The sequence below is a fragment of the Pelophylax lessonae genome (assembly GCF_965119305.1).
Source record: "Pelophylax lessonae genome assembly, chromosome: 10".
Lineage (NCBI taxonomy): Eukaryota > Metazoa > Chordata > Amphibia > Anura > Ranidae > Pelophylax > Pelophylax lessonae.
In genome coordinates this window covers 99,638,502-99,650,531 of record NC_138777.1, presented here as the reverse complement: position 1 = coordinate 99,650,531, position 12,030 = coordinate 99,638,502, and the positions used below count along the sequence as shown (strand labels likewise).

The 12,030-nt window shown below is 42.5% G+C and overlaps 1 protein-coding gene across 1 annotated transcript in view; it reads left to right on the top strand.

Annotated features, from left to right (window-relative positions):
• The window catches only part of RBL2 (RB transcriptional corepressor like 2), a 172,251-nt gene that overhangs the window by 108,591 nt on the left and 51,630 nt on the right, over positions 1 to 12,030 (top strand). The window contains exons 6-9 of the mRNA XM_082270915.1: positions 2,989 to 3,149; positions 7,068 to 7,132; positions 7,233 to 7,416; positions 10,241 to 10,407. Coding sequence (XP_082127041.1) covers positions 2,989 to 3,149; positions 7,068 to 7,132; positions 7,233 to 7,416; positions 10,241 to 10,407 — 577 coding nt within the window. The remainder of the gene's footprint in view (positions 1 to 2,988; positions 3,150 to 7,067; positions 7,133 to 7,232; positions 7,417 to 10,240; positions 10,408 to 12,030) is intronic.

Below are 12,030 nucleotides of genomic sequence, written 5' to 3'. Positions count from 1 at the left end.
TTTTGGCCATAAAGTTTTGCAGGCTGCTGTTTACAGGTTCCTTTTATGCCCCTTTAGGGGTTATTTGAGTGGTTGGTATGTTTGCCTGGTTGCATCAGTTGCTATTTGGTTTGCCCACCCTTCGTTGCGGCACTGCTTTGGGGCATCCCTATGATCAAGAATCAACAGAGCGGTGTCAGCCAACGAACGTAAGAGAAAACTGGATTTTTTTGTTACTGTGGAAAAACCCTTTCTCTGAGTTCATTGACGGACACAGCAGCCACCGCTCTTTTGGAATTTTTACTTCTGACACTGCTTTGTTACAAACTAAATGCCTATAGCAGAGAGGGGGTTTTATGCCGAAAGGGAATGCCCATAGGCGGTGTTAAGTTCTTTTCTGCTGAGTGTCCTACTCCTGTAGATGGCGATATAACCCTAGGTCAACATTCATCAGAGCTGTGTCTGTCAATGAACTGCGAAAAAGGGATTTTACAGTGAGTAACAAAAAAATCAATTTTTTTTTCCATTTGTGGATTTTTACTTCTCCAAAGTGTAATTTTCAGGTAAAACTATAGTATGAAATAATCTAATGTACAATTTTGTCATTGTTTTTTTTATTGTAGATATTGTACCCATATTTTGATATAGAGAGCGCGTGGATCCTGAAAAAGCACTGGATTTATGTGTAACACGTTGGTCCACTATGCTCAATATTATGTATTCTTTTTACTCATATCATGCAAATATGGATCAATTTTTAATAAGCACAATTGTGTTTTAAACATTAATAAAGATGTAATGTTTCTTTTTAAAATATAATTTCTATTTTGTGCATTGTGTGACACTTTAACATCCCCCTACTCCAGGTTCCTTTGTTGGAGATAATGAAGCAAAACTGGTTGTGTGCATATGCCCTAATGATGGGTAGACCTCTCACTCAGAGAGCCCCCTCAGACCTCTTTACAGCCACTTTAATAGCACACAGCTTACCTGCGCTGTGTGGGCAGCCATTTGATGAAAGGGCAGGTGGAGCTAAAGGCCTACCGTTGGGGATATGCATAACACACTGACACACACACACACACACACACACACACACACACACACAATGCTACCTGCAGATCTGATCTCACAATGATAGGTGTAGAGATTTCCTATGCTGCTAGTGAACTTCTCTGACCTCTAGATCTCTGTGATGCAAATGTCAATGCGCTTGTCCCAGGCCAGTGCACTCCCTGCTGCACCCTAGGATTTGTGGCGATAATATCCCAGGTGTCAATAGGAACACACACTGTGCCTAGGCAATCAGAGCTGGAAGTTGAGAGAGAAAAATTTAAAAAAAACAAAGAGTATGGCATCTATTTTTTTTTTTCTTTTCATATAGGAGGAGGAAAGGATTCCAATAACAGCAACCTTAAACAAAGGCTGAAGATCAATTTTAACTCCCAACAGACCAGGCTATGCAGCAAAAATTACAGTTAGAGGGCTGAGACAAACCATGTACCACGGACAGGGGTTCTTTATTCATTTATTTAAAACCTGGTTGCTGTAACTGCTTAAAAATTGTTAGCTCAGAGTTCGATTTTAATTTATTAGTCAGATCCATCTAAATTTGCTAGTGTATCCAACGCTACCCTCTTCCCAGACTGACAATGTTACTGTCTAATGCCTCGTACACACGTACCGATCGTCGGCCGAACGATCGGCCATCTTTTGTCCAGGGCTGTCGTGTCTGTTGAAAACTGCAAAAGACTGCACACAAATTTTTTCGGCCAACAACAGCCGACTGCAGAAGTGATGTCATGTAATGATTAACTTTCCTTGTCTTTTTTCTTTTCTGAGCATGCCCAGTCTTGCAAATCTGCTGTCTGTCGGCCGAAATCTGTACTGACTGGCGAACAATCGGCCGTTCTGGTGTTGGCCAACAAAAATTTTAATGCTTGCACAACAGATTCTGTTTGGCCAAAAATGCGCTGTCGGCTGTCGGAAGCATAATACTAACAAGCCTACGATCGGTCGTCGGCCGAATATTTACGGCCGACAATCGGTATGTGTGTACAGGGCTTTAGTGTGTCTCCATTTCTCCTCCATCCAGAGTAGAGACACCCTGAGAAAACTAATGCTTTCACTACATTTAGGGATTTTTAAGCTACAATATATTGAGTTTTTGTTTCTTGGGGTTAGATACCCTTTAAAATGTTACATGATGATTCTGCAATGAAGGTCCTTGTTCAGGTACTTTTGTTATAGGGTGACAATGGTTGCAAAAAGGCTGCAGATGAACAGCAGCAATAAGATGTTGCAAGGGATAAAAAAAGGATGAAAACTAGTATTTTATTATGATAAAAAAAAAAAAACAAATGTATCATTCAGTTAGCCTTTTGATCTACTTTAGGCTCCATTCACACCTGGGCGTTTTTGAGTGTTTTTCAGCTCCAAAAACGCTAAAAAAAAACGTTCCAAAACGCCCAACAAGTAAAACCCCATTCATTTAAATGGCCCCTGTTCACATCTGAGCGTTTTGCAAAACGCCTGTAGCTGGAAAAAGTACATGAGCTTCTTTTTGGGCTGATTACCAGCGTTTTTGATAGATGTCAATGAAAAACGCCTGAAAAAAACGCGGTAAAATCACGGTAAAAATTGCGGTAAAATCGCGGTAAAAAACGCGTTAAAACGCCACGCTCAAGTGTGAATGCAGCCTAAAAGCTATTGAGCTGTGCTTTTGTTTTGTTTTTTTTTTTTATCGAAAACTTCAGTTGCCTGGTTGTCTCTGGCTTCGGTACTTTCTGAATCACTGGCCCACAATAAGCATGCACCAAGTGAAGTCTTTATACTTGTGGACAAAGCATCTAAGAAAGTACTGAAGCTGGTGGATCAGCATGGTATCCACCACATTGGCATACTCAGAATTTGGCACTGGCAGCCTAGTTTTCTCAGTATAGGTTTCCTTTAAACTAAAATTATGTAATATAATCGTGTTACTAATTACAGCATTTTTCCTTTTTCAAGGACTTCCCGAGGATTTTTCCAGTAAGGATTTCAAACCACCATCTGAGCCCCCTTGCATCATTGAAAGTCTTTGTTGCCTCCACCACGGTTTGCTTTTGGAAGTTAAAGGCATCAAAGAACATTTCTGGAAGCCATATGTTCATAAGCTGTTTGACAAAAAGGTATATGGGGCACTCTGTAGGGTATTGTACTAAAACAAACAAGAACAGAACCACGTTTAATAGCAACTTTACTCCCAGCAAAACAAAAAATATAATGGTAAACTTTGTATTTCAGGTGGGGTTACCAATGTCATTCTACTCTTTATCTTTAGATGTAACATCACTGGTCCTCTTTACGTGTCTATAGTGATTTCTAAATTGGAGCTCTTTAACTTGAAATTTACCGTCGCAATGCTGGGTGGTGGTTGGATAGAGCAAAGCATCCTTTCCTGTGCATTGTGCAATACTAAGGGCTCTTTCACACGGGTGATCCGATCAGATCCGCCTGTCAGTTTTTTAGGCGGATCTGATCGGATCCTCCATGCAGCCCTATGGAGCAGCGGATGTCAGCGGTGACATGTCCGCTGACACCCGCTGCCATCCGTATCCGATCCTGTCCGTGAAATCTGGATGGATGGAAACTAGGGATGTAACGATATCGAAGATATCGCGATATTGTATCGTCGTGGTCGTCTCGATATCGTCGTGGTCGTGTCTCAATATTGTCGTGGTTGGGTTACAATATTAAAAGGACAGGTGTCTGTCAAAAAGCAAGAGGAATAAACACAGTCCCGCGGAACAAATCATTGTTCACTACATAGACCAGAGTTTAAGGATTTTTTTTACTGTTTTTTTTTTTTTTCTTGCAATGTAGATATTTTGATCTTTCTGATGAAAAACGTGAACATAAGCTAAATGATAGGTCAGTGTTTTTTTTAAAGGCTTTTTGACTGACTATTTTATTTAAGTTTAAGTTATGTTCCTAAATACCAGTTTTAGGGTCCTTTCACACGGCCGCTCCGTGTGTCCGCAAATCATCCCATCCGTTTGCGGATGATTTGCGGACATAATGTAAGTGAATGGCACTGCGGGTGTCAGCGGAATTCCATCCGCTGACATCCGATTTTCCTCCTGTCAGTTCTGTTCCGTTTTTACGAACGGAACAGAACCCTATTTTTCCTTCTGTGTAAAAAACGGAAAGGAAGGAAAATCAGATGTCAGCGGTGTCATCCGCTGACATCCGCAGTGCCATAGACATACATTATGTCCGCATATCATCCGCAAACGGATGGGATGATATGCGGGCACACGGAGCGGATGACAGAAATGTCATCCGCTCTGTGGAAAAAAAAAAAAAAAAGTCCCGCAGCGGACCTTTCACACGGAGCGGCCGTGTGAAAGGAGCCTTAAAAGGCTGCCTTTATTTGCCTTGCACATTTAAATCTGACTTAACTTGATCTTTGTTTGCACTTAAAGGGAATCGCCTATTGTTTGTTTACAATTGTTCTAGCTGCTTCTTAACTTGAACATTGCACAGAAGAATCAGTTATGCAACCAAATATTACTATACAGGATATTGATGTTCCTGACTACAACTTGCCCTTTAAAAGCACTATGTGATCAGTGTTTTATGTTGTCATGGATCCATAAATACAACAATAAATTGCCTGTTGACTGGCAAAAGCAGAATAAATGTCGGTATTTTTTCGCTATTATCATCACAAACACTATCATGAGCTATTTAACAATACCGTGAGCTTTTCCACAATATCGCAATAAATATCGTACCGTGAGGTCAATATCGAAATTGTATCGTACCGTGAGATTTTGATATCGTTACATCCCTAATGGAAACCCTATTTTTTCCATTTGTTCAGGGATTGGATTGGATCGGATGAGAGAGGACAGGCGGTCCGCTCTCATCCGATCCCCCATATAGAGCAGCGGGAGCTGTGACACCTCCTTCTCCGCACTGCAAGCGGAGACGGAGCTGTCATCTGCCGGCTCAGTGGCAATTTTTGGTAAGACCTGATAAATAGCGAAGCCTTCTTTACACCCATCCGGTGCCTAACCACATACACATTTAAGACAGCATATTCATTTCAAATGTGCTGCAAATGCAACCTAAGACACAAATGATTCAGGTACGATTGGTTCTTATCTGTGCTGACCTGAACTGAAGTAAGTAAGACTGCGTTACTGCAGTGCAAAGATATTAAAACTTATGTATATCCAATTACTAATCTCTCATATAATCATTACCATGATAACATAACTTTGAAAGTTTTTAAATCGGCAGCTTTCATTAAAATAATACTTAGTCATCCTGCCATGAGTGTACTTGTTCAGGGACTTCCTGTTATATGGTGACACTACTCCATCCCTGCTCTCTGTCCTGTCACATGTGCTTCCAGTGGAGACTGTAGGCAGTCGTTCTGACACACATGAGGCAGGCATGGTCCATTCTTTTCTTTTGGGGATGAACTGGCGCCTGTTCAGATCCTAGTCTGAACCCACATGAGTGAGCATTCCAGGAAGTTGTCACCTGGGCTAGTCATCCACAGCCCCATTCCCCACCCCGCAGCCACATGTGTATACGTATAAGTTTATATGTGCAGCTGAGGGGCAGGGTATGCCTCAGCCGTAGATGATTGAGCCAGTAAAATGACAGCTTCCTTGCAGGCTCTTTCACTTGTGTGGGTTCGAACTAGGACCCGAAACAGGTCTAGAGCTAATCCTGTCACTGTCCGGAAGCAGAACCAGATCAACGACCGTAAGCTGCCAATGTAGCGAGTGCGTATAGACAGAAAGTGGTTGCATGAAAGCTGAGATGTAACAAAGAATGAAAAAAAAAAAGACTGTAAACAGTGTTTTCTAAAAGGGAAAAAAGATGCAGATTGTTTATGATGCACAGTGACTTAGCAATCTGTCATACTGTTAGGGTTTCCATCTACTTTAGGCCAGCATTAATGTCAGTAGTAATGTGTGGTTACAGTGTAATATAAATTGTGACCTGTGTCAACTGATGCTGGGACATTGCCATATAAATAACATAGAACAAGCTGAATAGACTTTTTATTGCGCATATTAACAGTTGTCATTTATTTGAAACAAAACCAAAGAAAATTCCCAGCTAAACTTGCCAGCCAGCCTTCTACCAATTGAATTACCTGTTTATTTTAGTTAGCACACATTTGCAAATACATGCATAAGCTGCAGAGGACGCAAGAAGGGGTCCCCATTATTATCCGCAGTTCTAACTCTAAATTTTGAGAGCCTCCATAGTAGAAGCACAAGCATTATAATGGATAGGCAGAGGGCAGGTGAGCCTGGAGGGAGCCTACCCCTCCTTAAAGGCACAGGGGCGCACTGGAGCCCCAGCATATAGCACAATGGCAGCAAAGGTGTCCAGTGCGTCCCCTCACCAGTATTTCAACAGTACAAACAAATGGCCACTGCCCCACCTATAACCAGCAAGGAGCACATGGAAGGGTATAGCATGCAAAACAAAACCAAGGAAAATTCCCATCTCAAGTCGCTAGCCAGCCTGCTACCATGCGTTGCCCTTCCATGTGCTCCTCGCTGTGAAGGCCAGTTGTTTGTATTGTCACATATTTTTTCATCAAAATGATTTAGTTATTTGGCCTCATTATAGTATAGCAGACACAGCTGGAAGATGATTTGCCTGTTTGATAAGAATGGTTAACTTGTAGATCCCTAGTAGAGATGGGGGTCAGGCTTGTTGGAGATCCTAGTCCCAACCCAACTGTCTGATCTGTGCAGCGGTAGACCGGGAGTTGTCTCACTGCCTGTAATTACCAGTGTGCAGCGTCGGGCACTTGGCGGGATGGGGCAGGTGGGTTGGGACTAGGATCCCAAACACGCCTTATCCCATCTCTAATCCCTAGTATATGGCAGGCAGAAGTAGATTTATGCCTTCAACATGTCATCTTGCAGCCTGGTAAACGGCCTCCCCAGTTGTTAATTTGTTGCATTTTCACATTCAACTCAGTTACTGCTTTGTAAATGCCATGTGGGCTATAAAACAAAAAGATCCCACAGAAATGACAAGAGTAACATTGACGTTTGTCGTTTCAGATCCTTAAAGGAAAATCAGAATCATTGACAGGATTCTTGGATCCAGGAAATTTTGCTGACAGTTTGTAAGTTGCCATTGTTATTTCCTATAAGCAATGTCAAGTGTCATCATAGTAATTATGGAAACTGTTTTCTCATTCTCTTATACATTATATGAATCTACAGGAAGGCTATTAATAAGGCATATGAGGCTTTTGTGCTATCTGTCGGCCATCTGGATGAGCGGGTGTTCCTAGAAGATGCAGAAGAGGAGATTGGAAGTGTAGGACGCTGTCTGAATCCTGATCTGGGAGCAGAGTCTGTAGAGAGGGCCCAGGTGTCTTACCATTTGCAGCAACATTTTGACAGGGTAAGCTTAAAAAGCCCATGATTGCACAAGACTGGCACAAAAAAAGTTGTAGGAACTGGTTTTACAGATTTCCACTGCAGGTAATGCTAACATGCTTATTTGTGTAGGAAAATGCATCAATCTAAAAGGCCCTTTATACAGTATGTGTGCACTGCACAAGCAGGAATGCTGGGTCGCAAAAGTGGACTAAGTGGCAGTTTTTCTTATGTGTGTTGGCTCTTTCCATATACTGCGGTGATCTGCATTTTCTGCAATGGATCAGTGCAGGTCACTGCTAGGGTATTTTCTGTGTGCCCTGTTCACACCGCAACACTAGTATGATGTGCAGTGCTGAAAAATGCTTACTGTACATAACATTTTACAGGAACCATCGCGTACACCATTAGTATGTCAAGGCAAACTAAAAAAAAAAAAAAAACATATTTAGTATGTCTCTGAAATGTATGCACATTTCCCATGTTTTACCCTTTGAACGTGCAGAAAATGCGGACTTATTGATATGCCAGAAATATAGTGTGCTCCTACCTTCCCCTTTGACGTGACAACACATGTGGTGTCAGCCCTGCCTACTCCATTTCTAATCAGTTAAAAATAATACAGACCTCTCCTCATCACCCCCCTCCAAAGCCCCTCCTTGTACATAGATAGAGAGCACAGCGAGTTAAAAGTTCACAAGATTTCAAGAAAAATCAACGGGTATTTCTTTGGCACTTACCAAACAAATACACTTTAAGTGACTACGTGTGTAGTGAATATAAGAGATATATTTCTGCAGGTTGGAAATACTACAAATACTATAAAAACCAGAAACTAGAAAAATATGATTAATGAAAAGATAGCATTTGGCAGGGTGTCCAGTAGCCATTGGTTACATTTTTTTTTTTTAGACATTTAGGTCTCGTTTACACAGGTGGCTAAGGGGTGGTAAAAAAAAGGGGGTTTGTGTCATGGTTTAACTGCCTTCCTATAGGGCGGCATGCAGGGCGGCTCAGGGCTGTACACAAAATTGAAACAGCATGTTGTGTTTGACAGGAGGTACTGGCACTAAAAGTGACCTATTTCAGTAGGTTTTTGGGGAGGTGCCACAACCATGTGTAATACACACAGTTGCATTGCAGTGGTGTGACATTTACGGGGTTAAAATAGTCAGGAGGTGACATATCTCCTTCTCACTGCTTGACTCAAAAGTGATCCACTGTTAATATATATATAAATTATATATATAAATCCTTTATAATAATTGCTATTCAGAGAAAACAATTTATTCTATCAATGAATACAAAGCTTCCTCTGATTGGCTGAGTATGATTGGCAGGCTGATGATGCCACAGCCTCTGACTTTGTATTCATTGATAGAATACATTGCTTTCTATGAATGTCTGAGCACTGCTCAGACAGACTCTATTGTGTTCCAAATATGAGACCGGGAGTCTCGGCTCACACCTGGAACACAGTGCGGTATGCTGTATGTAGCCTCAGTTCAGCTTGAGTGGGCTCACACTGCAGACGGATATGGCTGACAGCAGGGGTCCGGTGCATCCCTGTTCTCTGTTTTAGGGATGAATCAAACCCGGATTTATGTCTGGATTCGGACCTGAAACTGAGCGAAAGGCACACAGGACTCCTCTGCAATTCGCTCTGCAACTGCTCTGGAGATGGATGAACTGGGCACAATCTCCTGTCATGCGAATTGGATGCAGGGAAACCCGCATCCAATTCGCACTAGTGTGTGCGCAGCCTTAGCCCCATTCACACCAGTGCGACTTGTGTTGTGATTTGACATGTCAAATCGCATGACAAGTCTCACCCTATTGTTGGCAATGGAACTGATCAAATTGGTGCGACGCAGACTTTGCGTTGCTGCACCCATTTGAAAAAGTAGTTCCTGCACTACTTTGGCTATTTTTAGGTGCGACTTGCATAGACATCTGTGCATGAAGTCACACACAAGTCGAACCTGAAGTCACACTGACATGCGGCTTTGAAATCATGTGATTTTAAGTCCGCATCAGCGTGAACCAGATTGTGTGATTGTAAAGTCTTGTTTTTTTTCCTATAAAAGTAACAAACCTGTTATATTTACCTGCTCTGTTGCAGTGGATTTTCACAGAGCAGCCCGGATCCTCCTCTTCTCGTTTCCTTTTCTGTGATCATGGCCCCTACCTTCTGTTCAGTGCCCCCACAGCAAGCAGCTTGCTATGGGGGTACCCGAGCCGAGCCACAGCTCCGTGTATCCATTCAGATACAGAGCTCCAGCCTGCCCTCGCCCCCTCTCTCTTCTGATTGTCTAGCTGACTACGATTGACAGCAACAGCAGCCAATGGCGCTGCTGCTGTGTCTCAGCCAATCAGGAGGGAGAATCTCGCGTGGCTGAGACACTCGTGGATATCACTGGACAGAGAGGGACCTCAGACAAGTGTTAGTGGGGCCGAGGGGGGCTGCTGCACACAGAATAATTTTAATCTTAATGCATAGAATGCATTAAAATAAAAAACCTTCTGCCTTTACAACTCCTTGCAGTGTTTAAGTGCTAACTAAAATCAGTCAAGTGTTTACTTGGTAGCTGTCAGGGAGCGGGCAGTACATACTGAATTTCCCATGGGCGAATTTGGTTTTCTTTTACAGCAAGAAAAGGCTTTGACTTTCTGTTACAACCAGTGCATTGGCTATTCCTGCTTCAGAGAAAACAAAGTTGCTTTGGAAGACACTAGCATAGGTCAAAGTCCTGGAAAAAAGGATTACTGATAATGTGACAATTATATATGTTACAAATTTATCAGCATCAATGTGCCATCTTATCACAAATATTTTCACTTTAATGCAGATGAAGTCGCTCCGGATTTCCACGCCGCTCACCTCCTTAAAATACATTAAAGAAAACAATCCGTACATCACGCCTGTGTCCAGTGCCACATACAGTGTCAGCCGCTTGTTTGCCATCCTATCAGGACTAAAACCTGCTCCGAGCGAGAGGCTTCTCCAGATGATGAGGTATCTTATTCCCTGTTCTGTACGTATGTCTCTGTGCCTTTTACCTTTCCCATAAACAGAACATTATCATCTAAGAATATGATATGCTTTTATCCCAGGAATGTTGGGCTGGTGCTTTGATCCATTTATCAAAGAAATCTACAGTTGCACCATATTGCTAGCAATGTGTGTGTGGACTACCCTTTGTCATGTTTTATTTCTAGTAAAGCTATAGTAAATATGCTAAAGAGGATATGTTTGCGACAAAAAGAAATTTGTGCCCAAAGCAAGCTTGTCCCTATCTATGGTCACACATTTGAACAATTTAGACGGAGCATGTGATGTGAAGCTGGCTATAGACACATAAATCTCTCATTCAGCACAACAGGCTGAACAAGAAAAATCACTTGATTTCTCTTCTAACAGTGTGGATGAACAAATCAACACTGCCGGCTATTGGATGTAGACAGCTGATGCCCACGGCTAAGAGCATACCTGTAGTGTGACTGCAGTCACTGCTCGAGGAGCATTTTCACACCTGCGTATTCGAGTTTATAGGCCACGTTTCTCGAGCCGGACGATGGTGGCAGCTAGTATATTGAACTTCTCACCTTACTGCTGCCACAGGGAGGGGGGGCAGCGGGCGGGGGCTGCAGCACTGAGAAAATGTTACTGGTTCCATCTTAAAATCGGGTAAAACGTGACATGTTCCTGAAGATGACTCTATTTTTAAACGTGAATTTTCTTTAAAAAAAATACACTTTTGGGAATTTTAGTACACACAAACCCAATATAATACCCATGTTTTGTACAATATAAAAGATGTTACGCCGATTAAATGGATACCTAATATGTCAGGCTTTAAAATTGCGTACGCCAGTGGAACGGCGGCAAACTGCGGTAGCTAAAAATCTGTAGGGACGCTTTAAATGCCTTTACAGTTTACCAGTTTAGAGTTAGACAGGAGGTCTGGGGCTAGAATTGCCATTTACTTATGCGTGTGGGACCGACGCGTGCATTCGCAAGCACAGAAGGATGGAGGTGCTTAAAATTTTTATTATTAATATTTATTTAATTTGAATTTTTTTATTTCTCTATCGTTCATTGACAGATGCAGCTCCATATTATTCTTAACCATTGGGTTATGCAGCTCACTACAGGAGTAGGACACTAGGCAGGAAAAAACTTTACCATGCCTATGGAGCAGTCCCTGCAGGCATACACCCACTCACTCTGCTATAGGATTCAGTTTGTTTCTGCCTAGTTTAGGAGTAGGACCTAGTTCCCAGCTGGGACTTCGGTCTTAGCTTGTTTTTTTTATTTTAAAGGGAACCTTTGTTAAATTTTAAATTTTTTAGCTAGTTATGTTCCTAGTTCCTTAAGGTCTCCCAGTCTTCGAGCATGTGCAGGTTATAGCCCCATGCTAGGCCTCGCCACAACAGAGCCCCAATGGATGGGGGCTGGCCCGCAAGTGAAACACCTTGCCGGGATGCACACGACCTGGTTCGGCCTGAGTTGCAGCGTGCCTCTTGGTCGTTAGCACCCCCACCCCGAGTGGAGAGTTAGTCTGTCTGGAGTGGCGCCCACCCGATTGTTGTTGGGGTGGATGAACAGATTGTATCGGTTGCTGCTATCCAGCACTCT